The sequence below is a fragment of the Physella acuta genome, unplaced genomic scaffold, assembly GCF_028476545.2.
Source record: "Physella acuta isolate Inbredline_101_S28 unplaced genomic scaffold, ASM2847654v3 ptg000257l, whole genome shotgun sequence".
Lineage (NCBI taxonomy): Eukaryota > Metazoa > Mollusca > Gastropoda > Physidae > Physella > Physella acuta.
In genome coordinates, this window is record NW_026731776.1 from 620,870 (window position 1) to 643,256 (window position 22,387).

Here is a 22,387-nt window from a genome sequence, read left to right on the forward strand (position 1 = left end):
ATTAATTAATTAGTTTAGGCCTAATAATTAATTTAATATAAATATAGGCCTAATTAAATTTAATTATGTGCATGTTTTAAAACAAATTGCTACACGAATCGAATAACGATATGTTTACATTGTTTTGCTGATGAGTCAATAGCATAATTAAATTATTAGAGTCTAGTTAGTAACGAAGCTAGACTGCTTGATGAAAATTTAGGATATTTGTAACTAAAAAAATAATCATTCAATATTTCGCAGTCATTGCCCTTGAATGCAACATTAGTTTCCATGGTTTCACAATGATGGTTATACAAAAATTGAAACTGTTTCTAAACAAAGATCTCTAAAATGTTGTCTGAATTTGTTTAAATTTTAATATCAGAGAAAAAAATATTTTATGCTGAAAATTAACAATTTTCAATTAAAATAAATTAGATGTCCATTTGTGCATGACTACCAACCGGAACCCCTGCTGTACTAGAGAATCGATTATTTACATCCGTGACTGTTTACTACGGTTTGCTGAGTGCATGAACTGATAAGATTAAGAAGACAAGAGCAATAAGAGATCTATTCTTATATATAGATCTAGATAGATCACATATAAATTAAAGAACCAAGAAAACTAGTATAGCTATGAAATCTATTTTAAATGTGCATGGTAAATCTATTTTTTATTATTTGTATAGAATCTCTACTCTAGTTTGGTTCTAGAAAAAATTTAGAATTTAGCCCGGCTTAGTCCGGGCTTAGGCCTTGATTTCTAGATTGAAGATTGCAGATTTTTCTAGACTAGAATCTAGATCTATTTTCCTTGTCTGTTTGAATTAGGCTAACATTTTGAAATAAACTTATAAAGAAAACCAAAAACCCTACATAGTGGCACTGTCATCTCTCACTACCCCTACCCCTGGAATGGTCTCAGCCACTGACTGACTACATCTAGATCTACATTTACACTAACTTTCAGTTTACAGACGTAGCCACTTAGGGCTTAGTTAGGCTATTATATTTATTATGCAAATCATTGGTGTGAACTGCCAACAAATGAATGTACAAGTTAAAATAATTATTAGCCAATATTTTATAATGATTTTATTAGGCTATTTAAGGAAAAAATTCAACTAAAAAAGGTGTTGGGTGTTGCCTCCCTTGGCAATTTAGCTACCAGATTGTAGCATAGCGTGGGTAGTTTTTTGCTTAATTAAAATGATTATCTGAACCTGCCACGTGAAACAGGTTTTTCCCCCTCATTTAAGTCTACTGTAGACAACGACGCTATTTATAGCCGAAAAAAAATGAAAAAATTTTCTTCCTTTAGTGTAGGTTAAACGCAATAGTTGGTGAAGTTTGGACAATGTGAAAAACTTTCAATATCGATTTGGATGTAACCAAAATGGGCTTTCGTGTGTCATTAAAAAGTGTAAAAGCTGTTGTACTAGTTGTAATGAAATTGGTATAAAAAAAGGGGTCACTCTAAATTTTTTTTAACATGACTCCCTGGTTATATCATGGCTATTGTGATTAAGGCTGTACAGTAGTAATCTCTGTCACTATTAATAATGTGTTTTTATTTCAATTAACATTAGTTTTTTTTAATCTATTTTCGAATTAGGCTAATTAAGCCTAATTATTGATCTTTCACCTGCTTTGGGATTTTAGGAATTTTCAGCCCTGAACTACAACGATCTACTGTTTAAGTTTTTTATTTTGTGATGATCAATGGAATTAGTGAGAGCTGGCCTATTATTACTAGACTTAGCATTACTGTTCTTGTAACTACTTAATTATTTATTGTGCTTTCAAATTTGACTGGTATTATTATTTTCACTGGTTTTCATTGATATATTTATAATAGGCTATTTATATTATTACGATTTAATTGGCCATATAAATTAGATTTTATTTTTAACCTTGGGCCTAGGCTTACAGTATTAATTAGTAAATGCCGTACATGGACAAAATACTTACCTTGGTGAATAAAAAGTTAATAAAGCGTGAATATGAACATCATTAAAACATTAGGCCTAATACATTTTTAAAATATCTAAAATGTGATTTATTTTGTTTTGGTTCATTCATTATATCTTTAGGACATTTTCTGTTTTTAATAATGCTTTCTGCCATTGTATGCATTTTATAAAACTAGCCTTGATCAATTTCTTTCTACAGTGTATGTTATGCCGGGTTTTTAAAAAGATATTATCCTATTAATACTTTTAAAACTAGAAGATGTTATGAAAAACAATTGAACAGATGAAATCATATAATATTCTTTATCATTTTTAGTTGACAGCTAAATATGAGCCAAGAAAGTAATGTTAATATAGCAGGGAAGGACAGGCCTCACTCAATCTTGATGAGAAGAAGCAGTAACCAAAAGATGGTTTTTAAAGAAAAAGTTGTTCAGATTTATGAAACATTCTTCCATGTAAGTTTCTGCTATCATTGAATAAACTAATTTCTTTAGTAGTTAAGAGGGTTATGTTTTCTTGTATTTGCACCTGAAATAAGCTATATCAGTAAATTTTGTTCTTTAATGATGATTTAAATATCTCTTCACATGATAACTTGTGTATTGTCATAACGTGTTTAGAATTGGAACTTCATTTTTATTTTTACTACAAACGACACAAAGTAAATAGAAAAATGTTTGTCATATAGGTTTTCTAATTTTGTTAGAAATTGATTTTTTGGGCGCCTCAGAAAAACTGTATGTTTCTCCACGTTTCATGTATTAATACATCATATTATATCTGTTTATGTGAATAATATAGCCAAGTTTTTTTTTTAAAACTCAGGGTGAAGATCCTTCAACAACAAATCCTAATTTTTGGGATGAATTATTTCTGTTAAAAGTAAGTTATTTCAAACACTCCATTAATTTGGTAGTTGAAGCCCATTGTGCTAGAGTGTGAAGTTAAATAATCTTAAAAGGATACATATATATTTATTATTTCTTGTGCGTAATTCCATTTCTTGTAACATGTTAAAAGTTAATGATTTTTCAACATCAAATTTCTTTTAATTTTAACAAATTTTAAAATCTCCCAATGTTGTTAACCTACAAAAGCCAATTACATATAATTAATTTCTTTAAGGTGAATGCTCAGTTCATCGAAAGTGAAATCGACAAATTAAATGGAGAGAGTTTATTAGAAATTAAGGTTTGTACATAAATTAATTGTTACATAATACCTAAAAAATTTATTGTATATGTAATTCATGTATCAACTTTTTAATTTTTGCACATTGTTTTGTACAGGAAAATTTGAACTTGTTATTTTATCGGGCTACTGAAGCACTAAAAGGAGATAATAATATTAGAAAAATTAATGCTCTCCATGTGAGTAAGAACATTGCTATACTTAAATAAGAGTGTATGTTTAATTTTGATTCATGTTCTAATTTCTGTTATTTACCTGATTAAAGATTATCTGATTTAGTTAAGTATATAGATACTGCACCTTATCCTAGACACTCATATTATTCTTAGAAAACTTCAAGTTTCCAATAAGTCATTTGCTTTCAATATAATGAAAAGCAAAACCAATCAAACAATACAAAACCAATTACAGCTTGAGCTGTATCTTTCATTGGAAATTTGATGCAGTTGTAACTCATGTGGCCTGAATTAAAATATCGTTTTTTAATGTCATTAATTATTCACAGCTTTTCTTACTATTGGATGAAAATACTTTATACAATATATATGTAACAGTTTAACAAGAAGCATTTCTTTCAGACTCTATGTGCACTAGTGAGGGGAATGTTTAAAAAAAACCACGGCAACTACGGCTTTGATGTGATCAATCTTCTTGTTGGCTTTGATTCTGCTGAATCCATTCTGCAAGTAGGTCCAATGGTGTTATTGACTCTCAGGATACATCTGATACTGTCATTCATTCATAAGTTAATGTGTGTATATCTTTTCAGTGTTTGATTGAGAGCATCAATTCTTTCCTGACAGAGGAATGCCCCACTTGTCTCAAACAGCTGGCATTGAAATTCATGCTGGTTTTGGTTACTGTAAGTTGTAGTCAAAGTTGTACAAATAAAGGTTTTTGATTTCACTCATCATTGCTTGGCTGAAGGCTTTTAATGTTAGGACATACACTTTTTCCATAAGATATTTTCCAGCTGCTGACAAATGCATTTCTGTGATGTATTTACAGGCTACAGACAATATCAGCCAAAACACCATGCTTGAGTATGTCCTAATCAACAGTGTTTTTGAATCTTTGGTACAGGTCAGTTGTATCAATATTTATGTAGTGTGTGATCCTTTATTTCTGTATCAACATTTACTTGGTGTGGGACAGTATATTTCAATGTAAAATTAATGATTCAGATACTGGGTAATCGTAATCAGAGACCTCTCCTGGGACAAGATGCTGTGTTGTTGTTGACGTTACTTGTGCAGTATAGGAAGTATGAGGTAATGTTTCAGTTTTTTTTATAAGCTGTTTGGTTTTTCATGAAAATGTCCTATTGCTTGTATAATGTTTCCAATATGTAAAAATCATCTGTTTCTAATTAAGCTCCTTTATTTTCAGTCAGCTAATCCATATGTTGTCAAGTTGTCCATCTTAGATGATGAGCTAGCACTTACGGTATGATAAATAAAGTTTTTTAACTTGGAATTTTGGTTTAAGATTAAGTACTACAAATCATTTCTATGATGTAGATGGTGTTCCATAGATTTGAAGAATGTATAAACCTTACATTTAAAATATACTAATTCTAAGCCCCAAATATTGACTTCTATTCACAGGGCTATGCTCAGATTGTGTCTCATTTATTGTCTGAGTTTAACAGGTCAGTTATCTGTTGTACATCTCTATCTAGTTGTTGGTTATTTCTTGTAGATGTGTACATGTTGTAGATGTGTCTAGTTGAATATCTATGTAAATTTAACATCAAATTTATAAAAATAATGTGTATAGTCATGTACAAAATTTATTTGAATATCTGTAGAGAGTACGCAAATCAAAGTGACGAGCCGTCAACTGGATGGTTCTCAGCTATAGCCAGCATGGTGAGTAGATTTTGTCATTGATTGCAATTATTTAGCCGGAGGTCTAAGTACATTTTATCAATGCCTGCAATTAATTAGTCGATGGTCAGCTGCTAGTCCTATTGACTTTACCCTGCAGCATTAGTGATAGGTTGACTTAATTAGGGAATTGTTTTCCTGTTGGCAGCTGTTAATACTTTAGGTTTACTTGAACCAAAGTTTTAGGTGGGGAGTATGTTTGTTGGTGAAGAAAATAATGTTTACTTGAACCAATATTTCAGGTGGGGAGTATGTTTGTTGGTGAAGAAAATAATGTTTACTTGAACCAATGTTTCAGGTGGGGAGTATGTTTGTTGGTGAAGAAAATAATGTTTACTTGAATCAATGTTTCAGGTGGGGAGTATGTTTGTTGGTGAAGAAAATAATGTTTACTTGAACCAATATTTCAGGTGGGGAGTATTTTGTTGGTGAAGAAAATAATGTTTACTTGAACCAATGTTTCAGGTGGGGAGTATGTTTGTTGGTGAAGAAAATAATGTTAACTTGAACCAATGTTTCAGGTGGGGAGTATGTTTGTTGGTGAAGAAAATAATGTTTACTTGAACCAATATTTCAGGTGGGGAGTATGTTTGTTGGTGAAGAAAATAATGTTTACTTGAACCAATGTTTCAGGTGGGGAGTATGTTTGTTGGTGAAGAAAATAATGTTTACTTGAACCAATGTTTCAGGTGGGGAGTATGTTTGTTGGTGAAGAAAATAATGTTTACTTGAACCAATGTTTCAGGTGGGGAGTATGTTTGTTGGTGAAGAAAATAATGTTTACTTGAACCAATGTTTCAGGTGGGGAGTATGTTTGTTGGTGAAGAAAATAATGTTTACTTGAACCAATGTTTCAGGTGGGGAGTATGTTTGTTGGTGAAGAAAATAATGTTTACTTGAACCAATATTTCAGGTGGGGAGTATGTTTGTTGGTGAAGAAAATAATGTTTACTTGAACCAATGTTTCAGGTGGGGAGTATGTTTGTTGGTGAAGAAAATAATGTTTACTTGAACCAATGTTTCAGGTGGGGAGTATGTTTGTTGGTGAAGAAAATAATGTTTACTTGAACCAATGTTTCAGGTGGGGAGTATGTTTGTTGGTGAAGAAAATAATGTTTACTTGAACCAATGTTTCAGGTGGGGAGTATGTTTGTTGGTGAAGAAAATAATGTTTACTTGAACCAATGTTTCAGGTGGGGAGTATGTTTGTTGGTGAAGAAAATAATGTTTACTTGAACCAATATTTCAGGTGGGGAGTATGTTTGTTGGTGAAGAAAATAATGTTTACTTGAACCAATGTTTCAGGTGGGGAGTATGTTTGTTGGTGAAGAAAAGAAGATGGAGCTGATCAGGTAATTGTTTCTTGCTGTCAAATTGTGGTTTTTAATTCATCAGAGGCTGTTTTCTTTTCTTTAATAACTTTCTTAATGAAATGATGTAAACACAAAATGTTTTCATAAAAAAAAGCTAATCCATGTCATTTGTTTCAGAGCAAACGATTCTTTACTTCTGGCTTTGTATGAAGCTGTTCACTTAAATAGGAATTTTATCACAGCTTTGACACATGTAGGTACAAATTTGGCTTATCATTGAGCTACATTTTTAAAAAAGCTGCATCCTAAAATTAAATTGTGGTGATTTTAAGATTTTGTTATGGGTGTGAGGGATTGAAGAGTTCTATGCTCTCACTGATTAACTTTAGGCTTAAATGTTAAGTAAAAAAAATATGCTGTTTTACTATATGTAAATATCTAAGTTTACAACACACTATGCTGTGTCCACCTTACACCAGTACAACACACCTGTGTTAAGGTTGTACACATTTAAGTATTGAATGCTCTTGTGTAGAAGATAAATGTTTTCTTTCAGTCTCACACACCAACACCAGCAACAACTCCACCATTGTCACCAGTCATTCCTGCCTCCCCTCCTGCCTTCTCTGATGGTATGTTTTTCTCATCAACTCTAGTCTATACATCTTAGTGCAATGAGAGATTTATGTACTGTAAACTTCTTGACTTACAGATGTGCCAGGGCACAGGTAACAAAACAAGTAATTAAAAAAAGTCTAGTGACAATTTTAGCGCAATTTCCTTGTGTTATCTAAAAATAGCTCTGTCGTAGCGTAAATCAAGAGCAGGGTTAGTAAAACCATTGGTTAGTTATTAAAACGTTTTTTATTAATTTTTTTCAGTATTTTACATGTTTTATTTACAATAGAGTAACATGACTAAAAACTATTGCGCGCCCAGCTACCGAACGTGACGTCGCAGCCATTGAACGTGATGGCGCAGCTATTGAACGTGATGACGCGTGTGGTGTGGTTGCATAAAATGCCTACTAATTCGGTCCAAATTTTAATTAATTCAAAAAATTTTTTGTGACCGAACGAAAGGATATTTTTGAAAACTTTCTTCGGCAATATTGTTCTAAATTATGGCAGGAATCGATTGGTACATGTTTCAAGTCGCTAAGTGGTCTGGTTGCCGAGATATGGGCCAAAAACTGCTTTTTTTTGAGGTTTTTTGGCTTTTCCGGGAAATCCATGAAAGAAACCCGGAATTTTTATGGCCTATGTTCATTCTCGTAACTTGCTTAACATAATTGCTTTTGGAACTAGTCATCGATATTGCTTCGTTGAGGAGGAGATACGACTTAAAGCCCGGACACACATTCATCCATACATTCATTCATTTATCCATCCATTCCCAGAAATGACGAGTTAATAAACGCAATTCTCCAGAATGGAAATTGCGCTAAAAAAAGGACAACACAATTTTGCTTGATTTTTTTTCAATTGAATAACTTTTACAACTTTGTTAGTTATGTCAGCTTCTGAAGTTGGAGGTGACGTCTTAAACTAACTTAGATATTACCTGATCTTTTGTTTGTTTGTGTCTAGCCTCAGGTTCCCCTACCCAAGAAAGACCAGCCAGCCCATCCCCTCCCGCCACTGCAAATGTCACCCAGCCAACAAACCTCCTGGTGACATTCTTGCAGTACAGCTCTATAGTTACACAGGACACAAAAGGTAGATGTTTCTTTCTCTCATTCAGCACCTAGCTTTTTCCTAGGGTATTGTTGTATGTACTATATCTATATACCATTGTATCCACAGATCCAACTCGATACAACAATGCTAAACTCTGCTTAATTATACTCACTTGTATTGCTGAGGTCAGTCCTGCTCAGGATTTCTCTCCTCTAACTGAATGCACTTTGTTTTGTACGCCAGTTGGTCCTTTAATGGTTTCCTGATGTCTGCTGTGGCTGGTGATGTCTGATGTGGCTGGTGATGTCTGTTGTGGCTGGTGATGTGATGTCTGTTGTGGTTGGTGATGTCTGTTGTGGCTGGTGATGTGATGTCTGTTGTGGCTGGTGATGTCTGTTGTGGCTGGTGATGTGATGTCTGTTGTGGCTGGTGATGTGATGTCTGTTGTGGCTGGTGATGTCTGTTGTGGCTGGTGATGTGATGTCTGTTGTGGCTGGTGATGTGATGTCTGTTGTGGCTGGTGATGTGATGTCTGTTGTGGCTGGTGATGTGATGTCTGTTGTGGCTGGTGATGTGATGTCTGTTGTGGCTGGTGATGTGATGTCTGTTGTGGCTGGTGATGTGATGTCTGCTGTGGCTGGTGATGTCTGCTGTGGCTGGTGATGTGATGTCTGTTGTGGCTGGTGATGTGATGTCTGTTGTGGCTGGTGATGTGATGTCTGCTGTGGCTGGTGATGTCTGCTGTGGCTGGTGATGTGATGTCTGTTGTGGCTGGTGATGTGATGTCTGTTGTGGCTGGTGATGTGATGTCTGTTGTGGCTGGTGATGTGATGTCTGTTGTGGCTGGTGATGTGATGTCTGTTGTGGCTGGTGATGTGATGTCTGTTGTGGCTGGTGATGTGATGTCTGTTGTGGCTGGTGATGTCTGTTGTGGCTGGTGATGTGATGTCTGCTGTGGCTGGTGATGTTGTTGTGGCTGGTGATGTGATGTCTGTTGTGGCTGGTGATGTGATGTCTGTTGTGGTTGGTGATGTCTATCTGGTGATGTCTGATGTGGCTGGTGATGTCTGATGTGGCTGGTGATGTCTGTTGTGGTTGGTGATGTCTATCTGGTGATGTCTGATGTGGCTGGTGATGTCTGATGTGGCTGGTGATGTCTGTTGTGGTTGGTGATGTCTATCTGGTGATGTCTGATGTGGCTGGTGATGTCTGTTGTGGTTGGTGATGTCTATCTGGTGATGTCTGATGTGGCTGGTGATGTCTGATGAGGTTGGTGATGTCTGTTGTTGTTGGTGATGTCTGCTGTATCAGATGAATGCATTACTATCTGTATCTGATCAAACAGGACCAGTATGCCAACTCTATCATGCATGATGCCAACATGACATTTCGGGTACCTCTACATAAAATGGTAAGTCTTTCATCTGCCTCTTCTAAGTTTATATTTTTTTCTCACTCGTGCTACCACTTGCCCCCCATCACAGTTTAGAGAGAGCCTAGTTTGTTGAGCTGGTTCATTGAGTAGAGCCTTACTGTACATGGATGTTGTATCTACACCTTGTATTGAAATGTTTGACCCTTGTATTGAAATGTTTGACCCTTGTATTGAAATGTTTGACCCTTGTATTGAAATGTTTGACCCTTGTATTGAAATGTTTGACCATTGTATTGAAATGTTTGACCCTTGTATTGAAATGGTTGACCCATGTATTGAAATGGTTGACCCTTGTTTCAGCCCATGAGACACAGAAAAGTGACAACAGAGCTGCACCCCCCATCCAGGCCATTGGTTTCTTCTCTCTTAGGTTAGTCACTTATAGTCTTACAAATCAGCATGTAAGTCACTTACAGTCTTACAAATCAGCATGTTAGTCACTTACAGTCTTACAAATCAGCATGTTAGTCAGACAATCAAAGATTGGTCGTACCCTCCAACATTGAGGATAGATTAGTGTTGACTTTCATCAGGCACTCAGGTTTGCTCTCTGACCACATGATATTTTACACCAGTCACATGCCATGGTCTTATTGTTAGAGAAACCTTTCACTGAGAAATATAACTAGATCTATGCCAGACCTCCAGGCTTTAATTAGGATCTGGAGTCTGGTAGCTTCTTTTATTTTTGTAGTCACAGTGACACGTTTTTGTTTCCATCTCCAGATCTAATGGTTGAGTTTATCCTGAGCCACCTAATGAAAACCTTCCCAATGGAGCTGTATCTGTAAGTGTTCCACACTTGGGGCCTATTGTCAGACAGACCTTCTATATATATAATTCTCTTCTTGGAGACCATAGAAAACACCAAGCTGTAAGCGCAGCGCTCCCTACCACCCCCACCCCTACATGGTCTGGTGAGCTGTGGTTCATGTTAAAAGTTTACAATCGTAGAGCCGGGTTTAGTGATGGCTATTAGGGGCAGATAATTTTGTTTGAAACGATTTTAAACTTAGGGGAGATAACTAAGAGGCTGCTTTCACGGGGGTGGGGTTGGGGAAAGGGGGGGGGGGGTATCGTCCTTAACGAGCTACTGATAGTGTTTTAAAGCAAATATATTCAGTGGCAGCATTGGTACTGTCAAATTCACAAATTATGAATTACTGAAAAGTAGATAATAAAAAAACTAAATAGCGGCGTATGATACGCAGCAAGTCGGCTTGTAAGGATAAAAAGCATTTTCTAATTTTCTAGATCTTCAATGCTTGGCACTAATGATCTTTAATACTTGGCACAAAGATCTTGACTATCTGACCCACAGTTATCCCATACCTGATGCATAGATCTTGCTTGATGCACCAAGATCTTTTATACCTGACACATAAAGACACATGACTGCTTTGTAACTGCATCTTGTGACTAACTGCTGTAACCTAACCCTACCTACATGTTACATCTATTTCAGTGGCTGCTGTAACCTAACCCTACCTACATGTTACATCTATTTCAGTGGCTGCTGTAACCTAACCCTACCTACATGTTACATCTATTTCAGTGGCTGCTGTAACCTAACCCTACCTACATGTTACATATATTTCAGTGGCTGCTGTAACCTAACCCTACCTACATGTTACATCTATTTCAGTGGCTGCTGTAACCTAACCCTACCTACATGTTACATCTATTTCAGTGGCTGCTGTAACCTAACCCTACCTACATGTTACATCTATTTCAGTGGCTGCTGTAACCTAACCCTACCTACATGTTACATCTATTTCAGTCGCTGCTTGGGCATCATCCATCGAGTCCTGTGTTACCAGAAGAAGCTCAGAGTGCGCATACAATATCCCTGGAAGCACCTCTGGACAGGTAATGCCATTAGTGCATGGAGTTCACTTGCTTTTCTATAGCTGGTTATACCAACCCTTTACATAGCTGGTTATACCAACCCTTTTTATTGCTAGTTACACCAACCCTTTTTATTGCTAGTTACACCAACCCTTTATTTTTGGCACTGCAGACAATATTAAATAGATAATCACAGGATAACATACCAAGAAAACATCTTGATAAGGAACAATAAAAATGTTGATTGCTTTGATCAATTTGTAAAAAAACAAATTTATCCCATAAATATTTTCTATCTCAGGTTTGGTCAATTTTTCTGCATGTTTCTGTCCTCAGCTTTGATCAATTTGTTAAAATTTCTTCTGGCTAATGAATCCCAGCTAGTGAAAAAACAGAACATTTTTCACTTGGCCTCTAAGGTAAGACTTGTTAAGGTAGAATGGAGATGGTATACCTGTGTTTAACTGTATCAAACAAGGTAGAATGGAGATGGTATACCTGTGTTTGACTGCAGCTAACATGATAGAATGGAGATGGTATACCTGTGTTTGACTGCAGCAAACATGATAGAATGGAGATGGTATACCTGTGTTTGACTCAGCAAACATGATAAAATGGAGATGGTATACCTGTGTTTGACTGCAGCAAACATGATAGAATGGAGATGGTATACCTGTGTTTGACTGCAGCTAACATGATAGAATGGAGATGGTATACCTGTGTTTGACTGCAGCTAACATGATAGAATGGAGATGGTATACCTGTGTTTGACTGCAGCTAATGAAAACTTTGTTGTGAATGTCTACTGTTGCTGATGTTTCAGGTTGTGAACATCTTCAACCTGTTTGTCACCTATGGTGACACCTTCCTGCCCAACCCTACAAGCTATGACGAGCTGTACTATGAGATCATCAGGATGCACCAGATCTTTGACAATGTTTATTCTATGGGTGGGTGCGCAAGATCTTTGACAATGTTTATTCCATGGGTGGGTGCACAAGATCTTTGACAATGTTTATGCTATCACTGGGTGCACCAGATCTTTGACAATGTTTATTCCATGGGTGGGTGCACCAGATCTTTGACAATGTTTATTCCATGGGTGGGTGCACCAGATCTTTGACAATGTTTATTCTATGGGTGGGTGCACAAGATCTTTGACAATGTTTATTCAATGGGTGGGTGCACCAGATCTTTGACAATGTTTATTCCATGGGTGGGTGCACAAGATCTTTGACAATGTTTATTCCATGATATGTTAACCTGATGGTTTTAATGATGTTTCAGCGCTGCGCTATGCGGCTGCTGAGAGTGATCACAAGGACTCAGCCACCAAGTTGACCAGCCACCTCGTCAATATCAGGTAAATAGAGCTGGGCTTTAAGGAATTTTCAATAAACTGGTTTTGGTTGTGTACTTGATGTGGTTGTTACAGGTAGAGTTGTCTTGACTGATGTGGTTGTCACAGGTAGAGTTGTCTTGACTTGATGTGGTTGTCACAGGTAGAGTTGTCTCGACTGATGATGTGGTTGTTACAGGTAGGGTTGTCTTGACTGATGTGGTTGTCACAGGTAGAGTTGTCTTGACTGATGTGCTTGTCACAGGTAGAGTTGTCTTGACTGATGTGGTTGTCACAGGTAGAGTTGTCTTGACTGATGTGGTTGTCACAGGTAAAGTTGTCTTAACCTGTTGTGGTTGTCACAGGTAGAGTTGTCTTGACTGATGATTTGGCTGTCACAGGTAGAATTGTCTTGACTGATGATGTGGTTGTCACAGGTAGAATTGTCTTTACTGATGTGGTTGTCACAGGTAGAATTGTCTTGACTGATGATGTGGTTGTCACAGGTAGAGTTGTCTTGACTGATGATGTGGTTGTCACATGTAGAGTTGTCTTTACTTGCTGTGGTTGTCACAGGTAGAGTTGTCTTGACTGATGATGTGGTTGTCACAGGTAGAGTTGTCTTGACTTGCTGTGGTTGTCACAGGTAGAATTGTCTTTACTGATGTGGTTGTCACAGGTAGAGTTGTCTTGACTTGCTGTGGTTGTCACAGGTAGAGTTGTCTTGACTGATGTGGTTGTCACAGGTAGAGTTGTCTTGACTGATGTGGTTGTCACATGTAGAGTTGTCTTGACTTGATGTGGTTGTCAGAGGTAGAGTTGTCTTGACTGATGTGGTTGTCACAGGTAGAGTTTTCTTGACTGATGTGGTTGTCACAGGTAAAGTTGTCTTGACTGATGATGTGGTTGTCAAATGTAGAGTTGTCTTGACTTGATGTGGTTGTCAGAGGTAGAGTTGTCTTGACTGATGTGGTTGTCACAGGTAGAGTTTTCTTGACTGATGTGGTTGTCACAGGTAGAGTTGTCTTGACTGATGTGGTTGTCACAGGTAAAGTTGTCTTGACTGATGATGTGGTTGTCACATGTAGAGTTGTCTTGACTTGATGTGGTTGTCAGAGGTAGAGTTGTCTTGACTGATGTGGTTGTCACAGGTAGAGTTTTCTTGACTGATGTGGTTGTCACAGGTAGAGTTGTCTTGACTGATGTGGTTGTCACAGGTAGAGTTTTCTTGACTGATGTGGTTGTCACAGGTAAAGTTGTCTTGACTGATGATGTGGTTGTCACATGTAGAGTTGTCTTGACTTGATGTGGTTGTCAGAGGTAGAGTTGTCTTGACTGATGTGGTTGTCACAGGTAGAGTTTTCTTGACTTATGTGGTTGTCACAGGTAGAGTTGTCTTGACTGATATGGTTTCACAGGTAGAGTTGTCTTGACTGATATGGTTTCACAGGTAGAGTTGTCTTGACTGATATGGTTTCACAGGTAGAGTTGTCTTGACTGATGTGGTTGTCACAGGTAAAGTTGTCTTGACTGATGATGTGGTTGTCACAGGTAGAGTTGTCTTGACTGATGTGGTTGTCACAGGTAAAGTTGTCTTGACTGATGATGTGGTTGTCACAGGTAGAGTTGTCTTGACTTGATGATGTTTTTGTCACAGGGCCATCATCAACCACTTCTCACCTAAAGTGGATGCCTGGGCAGCTGCCAACCATTTGTCCTCACTGACAGAGGAGCAGGTCAGTCACTTACATCACCTCACCTGTAGTATAGGGGGGATCCTGTGGGGTCTAGGGTGGGGGGTTCTACATGGGGTGGGAGGTTCTATATGGGGTGGGAGGTTTTAAAGTCACATGGGGTGGGAGGTTCTACATAGAATGGGAGGTTCTACATGGGGTAGGAGGTTCTACATAGAATGGGAGGTTCTACATGGGGTGAGAGGTTCTAACATGGGGTGGGAGGTTCTACACGGGGTGGGAGGTTCTACACGGGGTGGGAGTCATTTATTTGGGCTCTGTCCTCTATGTACAAGCAAATGTCAAACTTATACAAGCCAGTGTCCACTATATACAAACCAGTGTCCACTATATACAACCAACAGTCCACATTGATGTGTGTCAGTGTGTGTGTTTAAAAAATTTCCTGACTTGTGTGTGTATGTATGTGTAAGTGTGCTGACATAGAAACTTGTCTAACCAGTCTCTTGAGGCCATGGACCACATGAGCAAGGTGTTATACTGTAGTGTCTCATGGGGGTGGGGACGACACTGATCTATGGATATAACCAACTCCAGACAGGTCAATGGTCAAACAAGTACTAGCCGTAGAACTTTACATTGGCTGCAGGCTAGTGGTCACACATTGGCTGCAGGCTAGTGGTCACACATTGGCTAGTGGTCACACATTGGCTAGTGGCCACACATTGGCTAGTGGTCACACATTGGCTAGTGGTCACACATTGGCTAGTGGTCACACATTGGCTGCAGGCTAGTGGTCACACATTGGCTAGTGGTCACACATTGGCTGCAGGCTAGTGGTCACACATTGGCTGCAGGTTAGTGGTCACACATTGGCTGCAGGTTAGTGGTCACACATTGGCTGCAGGCTAGTGGTCACACATTGGCTGCAGGTTAGTGGTCACACATTGGCTGCAGGCTAGTGGTCACACATTGGCTGTAGGCTAGTGGTCACACATTGGCTGCAGGTTAGTGGTCACACATTGGCTGTAGGCTAGTGGTCACACATTGGCTGCAGGCTAGTGGTCATACATTGGCTGCAGGCTAGTGGTCACACATTGGCTGCAGGCTAGTGGTCACACATTGGCTAGTGGTCACACATTGGCTGCAGGCTAGTGGTCACACATTGGCTGCAGGCTAGTGGTCACACATTGGCTAGTGGTCACACATTGGCTGCAGGCTAGTGGTCACACATTGGCTAGTGGTCACACATTGGCTAGTGGTCACACATTGGCTGCAGGGTAGTGGTCACACATTGGCTGCAGGCTAGTGGTCACACATTGGCTGCAGGCTAGTGGCCACACATTGGCTGCAGGCTAGTGGTCACACATTTGCTTGCAGGCTAGTGGTCACACATTGGCTGCAGGCTAGTGGTCACACATTGGCTGCAGGTTAGTGGTCACACATTGGCTAGTGGTCACACATTGGCTGCAGGTTAGTGGTCACACATTGGCTAGTGGTCACACATTGGCTGCAGGCTAGTGGTCACACATTGGCTGCAGGCTAGTGGTCACACATTGGCTAGTGGTCACACATTGGCTGCAGGCTAGTGGTCACACATTGGCTAGTGGTCACACATTGGCTAGTGGTCACACATTGGCTGCAGGCTAGTGGTCACACATTGGCTGCAGGCTAGTGGTCACTCATTGGCTGCAGGCTAGTGGTCACACATTGGCTAGTGGTCACACATTGGCTGCAGGCTAGTGGTCACACATTGGCTGCAGGCTAGTGGTCACACATTGACTAGTGGTCACACATTGGCTGCAGGCTAGTGGTCACACATTGGCTGCAGGCTAGTGGTCACACATTGGCTGCAGGCTAGTGGTCACACATTGGCTAGTGGTCACACATTGGCTAGTGGTCACACATTGGCTGCAGGCTAGTGGTCACACATTGGCTAGTGGTCACACATTGGCTGCAGGCTAGTGGTCACACATTGGCTGCAGGCTAGTGGTCACACATTGGCTAGTGGTCACACATTGGCTAGTGGTCACACATTGGCTGCAGGCTAGTGGTCACACATTGGCTGCAGGCTAGTGGTCACACATTGGCTAGTGGTCACACATTGGCTGCAGGCTAGTGGTCACACATTGGCTGCAGGCTAGTGGTCACACATTGGCTAGTGGTCACACATTGGCTGCAGGCTAGTGGTCACACATTGGCTAGTGGTCACACATTGGCTGCAGGCTAGTGGTCACACATTGGCTAGTGGTCACACATTGGCTGCAGGCTAGTGGTCACTCATTGGCTGCAGGCTAGTGGTCACACATTGGCTAGTGGTCACACATTGGCTAGTGGTCACACATTGGCTGCAGGCTAGTGGTCACACATTGGCTAGTGGTCACACATTGGCTGCAGGCTAGTGGTCACACATTGGCTAGTGGTCACACATTGGCTGCAGGCTAGTGGTCACACATTGGCTAGTGGTCACACATTGGCTGCAGGCTAGTGGTCACTCATTGGCTGCAGGCTAGTGGTCACACATTGGCTAGTGGTCACACATTGGCTGCAGGCTAGTGGTCACACATTGGCTGCAGGCTAGTGGTCACACATTGGCTGCAGGCTAGTGGTCAAACATTGGCTAGTGGTCACACATTGGCTAGTGGTCACTCATTGGCTGCAGGCTAGTGGTCACACATTGACTAGTGGTCACACATTGGCTGCAGGCTAGTGGTCACACATTGGCTGCAGGCTAGTGGTCACACATTGGCTGCAGGCTAGTGGTCAAACATTGGCTAGTGGTCACACATTGGCTAGTGGTCACACATTGGCTGCAGGCTAGTGGTCACACATTGGCTAGTGGTCACACATTGGCTAGTGGTCACACATTGGCTAGTGGTCACACATTGGCTGCAGGCTAGTGGTCACACATTGGCTAGTGGTCACACATTGGCTGCAGGCTAGTGGTCACACATTGGCTGCAGGCTAGTGGTCACACATTGGCTGCAGGCTAGTGGTCACACATTGGCTAGTGGTCACACATTGGCTGCAGGCTAGTGGTCACACATTGGCTGCAGGCTAGTGGTCACACATTGGCTAGTGGTCACACATTGGCTGCAGGTTAGTGGTCACACATTGGCTAGTGGTCACACATTGGCTAGTGGTCACACATTGGCTGCAGGTTAGTGGTCACACATTGGCTAGTGGTCACACATTGGCTAGTGGTCACACATTGGCTGCAGGCTAGTGGCCACACGTTGGCTAGTGGTCACACATTGGCTAGTGGTCACACATTGGCTAGTGGTCACACATTGGCTAGTGGTCACACATTGGCTGCAGGCTAGTGGTCACACATTGGCTAGTGGTCACACATTGGCTAGTGGTCACACATTGGCTGCAGGCTAGTGGTCACACATTGGCTACAGGCTAGTGGTCACACATTGGCTAGTGGTCACACATTGGCTGCAGGCTAGTGGTCACACATTGGCTAGTGGTCACACATTGGCTAGTGGTCACACATTGGCTGCAGGCTAGTGGTCACACATTGGCTGCAGGCTAGTGGTCACACATTGGCTGCAGGTTAGTGGGAAGTGTGTAAAATCTCCCTGCCAGTGGCTAGCTATGAAGGTCCCTATGTGTGGATGAATGACCTAACAATGGGCTTCTGTTTTAAAAAAGACATAAATTCACTTGGTTGGGTCCTCTCGGTGGGGTTTAGGTAGGAGGGGGGGGGGAAGAGACTTTACTTATTGGATCAAACTGTCACTGGCGTGTAGTATTAGCTGATACCAATCCGGTGGGGGGAGGGGGGGGGGGGGTAGAATTTTTTGTTTAGTAATCAAGCGACTGTGGCAGAAAAACGTTAGTAGTCTTGAAGGGGATCGGCGTATCAATGGATGGGGGAAGCACACTGTTTCAGATTTTCTAAGGTCTAGTGTGTTAAAGCAGACTAAATAAAGGTTTGCTGCATACATGTTTTACTTGTTGTCCTTAGGTGTCTCAGGAGCTCAGTAGGTGCGTGCACAATATTCGTCTATAGATGCGTGTAGATTTGTCCTATAGATGCGTGTAGATTTGTCCTATAGATGCGTGTAGTTTTGTCCTATAGATGCGTGTAGATTTGTCCTATAGATGCGTGTAGATTTGTCCTATAGATGCGTGTAGATTTGTCCTATAGATGCGTGTAGATTTGTCCTATAGATGCGTGTAGATTTGTCCTATAGATGCGTGTAGATTTTTCCTATAGATGCTTGTAGATTTGTCCTGTAGATGCGTGTAGATTTGTCCTATAGATGCGTGTAGATTTGTCCTATAGATGCGTGTAGATTTGTTCTATAGATGCGTGTAGATTTGTCCTATAGATGCGTGTAGATTTGTCCTATAGATGCGTGTAGATTTGTCCTATAGATGCGTGTAGATTTGTTCTATAGATGCGTGTAGATTTGTCCTATAGATGCGTGTAGATTTGTCCTATAGATGCGTGTAGATTTGTCCTATAGATGTGTGTAGATTTGTCCTATAAATGCGTGTAGATTTGTCCTATAGATGCGTGTAGATTTGTCCTATAGATGCGTGTAGATTTGTCCTATAGATGCGTGTAGATTTGTCCTATAGATGCGTGTAGATTTGTCCTATAGATGCGTGTAGATTTGTCCTATAGATGCGTGTAGATTTGTCCTATAGATGCGTGTAGATTTGTCTTGTAGATACGTGTAGAAGCATTGAATAATAATGAGTTTATTTGCATGTGCCTTCAGTCAGAAATCTCTTTAGTAGTCCTAGACACTAGTGGGCCATTCTTTTGGCGCCTGTAGCGGGCAGCTAATTGAATTGTTAGGAGCAAAAACACGTAGCTTTGTGGGATTTACCGGCCCACATTAGGACCTAGTACACGTATTATCTTGGTGGAATTTAAAAAAAAAGACAAATCATGAGGCATGAATGTATCCTACAACTGGGCGGGGGGTGGGGGGTGGGGGTAAAATCATGAGACATGAATGTATCCTATAACTAGTGAGTTTTAAAAGATAAGACACGAATGTATCCTACTACTGGGCTGGGGGGGGGGGGGGGGGCGACGGGGGACGACGACGTGGGACTATGCGAGGCTAATGTAACTAACATAAGGCATGGAGAGCCGAAGACGTCTTGCGCACCTTGGTGTGCTGGTTGAAGGTTGAGTTTGAAAACTACCGTTAGCTGCCTTGCCCTAAAGTTAGAAAGGTTGTGTATTGATCCAGTGGATATCGGCTCCTGCCATTATTGAATGGCACTTGATTAAACCCTTATGGAACTCTGGCAGCAAGGGCAACTACTCTCTAAAATCAATCGACTTCTTAGAGCAAGCCGTTCGCATGTGTACATTCCATGTGGAGTTTGGGTCTGTGGGAATGTCTGAGATGGCGTCACCCAGAGACTCCCAGGTTAGGGTGGAACTTTGTGACAGTGTCAAGTAGGGTAACTATGACACACGAGATAGGATGATCTGTGATGTCACTTGTCACGTTGTGACAGTGACAAGTAGGGTAACTATGACACACGAGATAGGATAATCTGTGATGTCACTTGACACGTTGTGACAGCTAGTATCTGGGCGAGTGGTAGCCGACACATTTTATCTGGACACAGTAGATTGTAACTTGGCTGTGTGTCTGTGTGAATGTGTCTGTGTGTTTGTGTCTGTACAAAGTAATGTGTCTGTGTTTGTGTCTGTGTCTGTACAAAGTAACGTGTCTGTGTGTCTGTGTGCGTGTGTCTGTACAAAGTAACTTGACTGTGTCTTTGTGCAGGTGCTGGAGGTTGTACGAGGTAACTATGACACGCTGACCTTGAAGCTACAGGACAGCCTGGACCAGTTTGAGAGGTACAGTGAGAAACCCAGGGAAACGGCTTTCTTCACACACCAGGTAGACTGCTTGCTGGTGGTCGTTGGTGGGGGTGGTTGGTGGGGGTGGTTGGTGGTGGTGGTGGTTGGTGGCGGTGGTTGGTGTAACTGGTTGGTGTCGCTTGTTGGTGCTGGTGGTTGGTGTCGCTTGTTGGTGGTGGTGGTGGTTGGTGGTGGTGGTTGGTGGTGGTGGTGGTTGATGTCTGTGGTTGGTGGTGGTGGTTGGTGTCAGTGGTTGGTGGGGGTGTTTGGTGTCAGTGGTTGGTGGTGGTGGTGGTTGGTGGTGGTGGTTGGTTTCTGTGGTTGGTGGTGGTGGTTGGTGTCGCTTGTTGGTGGTGGTGGTGGTTGGTGTCAGTGGTTGGTGGGGTGGTTGGTGTCACTGGTTGGTGGGGGTGGTTGGTGGTGGTGGTCGTTGGTGTCAGTGGTTGGTGGTGATGGTGGTTGATGTCTATGGTTGGTGGTGGTGGTTGGTGTCTGTGGTTGGTGGTGGTGGTTGGTGTCTGTGGTTGGTGGTGGTGGTTGGTGTCAGTGGTTGGTGGGGGTTGTTGGTGTCTGTGGTTGGTGTCGCTTGATGGTGGTGGTGGTTGGTGTCGCTTGTTGGTGGTGGTGGTTGGTGGTGCTTGGTGGTGTCACTGGTTGGTGGTGGTGGTTGATGTCACTGGTTGGTGGTGGTGGTTGGTGTCACTGGTTGGTGTCGCTTGGTGGTGGTGGTTGGTGTCAGTGGTTGGTTGTGGTGGTAGGTGCACTGGCTGTAGTGGTGGTTGGTAGTGGTGGTTGGTGGTGGTTGGTTGGTTGTAGTGGTTGGTGTCAGTGGTTGGTGCCAGTTGTTGGTGGTTGGTGTTAGGGTAGGGGTGGTGAGTGTGTAATTATTGAATGTTTTTTGACACAACTGTTAATGTTGCAGGTGCGCAGTATAATATGTGACGTAAGGAAGTCTGTGAGTAATCTGAGCACACAGCAGCATGATGCCCTCGTGGAGCTGTCTGCCATCTCGTGAGATGCCCCAATCTAGCTGTCTGCCATCTTGTGAGATGCCCTGACGGAGCTGTCTGCCATCTTGTGAGATGCCCTGACGGAGCTGTCTGCCATCTTGTGAGATGCCCCGATTTAGCTGTCTGCCATCTTGTGAGATGCCCTGACAGAACTGTCTGCCTGCCATCTCGTGAGAGGCTCTCGTGGAGCTGTCTGCCATCTCGTGAGATGCCCTGACGGAGCTGTCTGCCATCTTGTGAGATGCCCTGACGGAGCTGTCTGCCATCTCATGAGATGCCCTGACAGAGCTGTCTGCCATCTTGTGAGATGCCCCGATTTAGCTGTCTGCCATCTTGTGAGATGCCCTGACAGAACTGTCTGCCTGCCATCTCGTGGAGCTGTCTGCCATCTCGTGAGATGCCCTGACGGAGCTGTCTGCCATCTTGTGAGATGCCCTGACGGAACTGTCTGCCATCTCGTGAGATGCCCTGACAGAGCTGTCTGCCATCTTGTGAGATGCCCTGACAGAGCTGTCTGCCATCTTATGAGATGCCCTGACGGAGCTATCTGCCATTCTATGAGATGCCCTGATGGAGTTGTCCTTCATGTCATGCGCTCCAACTGTCTGCCCCGTATTTCTATATTGGGGCCCAGTCTCTGCCACTATTTGGTCAAAGTGTAGATATTTTTTCAAAAGAAAATGTCAAATATATGATGAATATATTGGTCTGAGATTTTTATGTAAAAAAATTGACCGAGATAGGATATGTTGGTTTTAGATTTCTTTGTAAGATGTTGGTCTGACCCTTCATACCCACCTGCTCTGGGTCTGACCCTAGTTTTAAGTCTTTGTAATTTGATGTGACACATCCCTGCCCCACCCCCCATGTTTTGTGCAATACCTGCCTGTTGTTTTATAGCTTTGCATTGTGGGAGAAATGAGTTATTTATTTGAAGGTCCTGTAAATACAAGGTTTGGTGTAGGTGATCTCAGCCAGGTTGGGTTGCTGTTGTATGTTGTATGTTGTCATACAATGGCGCAAGTTTATTTTGGTAATATGTCATGTCATGTTGGAGTATGTCACACTATTAGACTCTGATGTCAAAATCAGCTGTAGGACATAATCCAGTCCTATTGTCCAGCTGTATTCAGCTAGTTAGGACCTCACAGCGAGAGGACATGAGGAGGATTTGTAGAAAAGT

At 41.5% G+C, this 22,387-nt stretch overlaps 1 protein-coding gene across 1 annotated transcript; it reads left to right on the forward strand.

Moving 5' to 3' along the window:
• Positions 1-479: 479 nt before the first annotated feature.
• Positions 480-21,518, forward strand: LOC131938815 (armadillo-like helical domain-containing protein 3). Its single transcript, XM_059297011.1, has 27 exons — positions 480-646; positions 2,275-2,416; positions 2,787-2,843; positions 3,087-3,152; positions 3,251-3,331; positions 3,731-3,838; positions 3,922-4,014; positions 4,161-4,235; positions 4,337-4,423; positions 4,542-4,598; positions 4,760-4,803; positions 4,963-5,023; positions 6,347-6,393; positions 6,532-6,607; positions 6,911-6,986; positions 7,944-8,072; positions 8,160-8,218; positions 9,379-9,444; positions 9,769-9,838; positions 10,195-10,255; positions 11,249-11,337; positions 11,653-11,735; positions 12,140-12,266; positions 12,604-12,679; positions 14,313-14,391; positions 20,118-20,234; positions 21,117-21,518. Exons 2-27 carry the CDS (start codon positions 2,288-2,290, stop codon positions 21,207-21,209), a joined length of 2,106 nt encoding a protein of 701 aa, XP_059152994.1. The 5' UTR covers positions 480-646; positions 2,275-2,287; the 3' UTR covers positions 21,210-21,518.
• Positions 21,519-22,387: the final 869 nt, after the last annotated feature.

Excerpts from the sequence above, each read along its gene's own strand:
- LOC131938815 (XM_059297011.1), top strand. The coding sequence starts at position 2,288 with ATGAGCCAAGAAAGTAATGTTAATATAGCAGGGAAGGACAGGCCTCAC. Across the intron at positions 4,599-4,759 it reads ATGATGAGCTAGCACTTACG|GGCTATGCTCAGATTGTGTC; the intron begins GTATGATAAATA and ends TTCTATTCACAG. Across the intron at positions 11,338-11,652 it reads CTGGAAGCACCTCTGGACAG|CTTTGATCAATTTGTTAAAA; the intron begins GTAATGCCATTA and ends TTCTGTCCTCAG.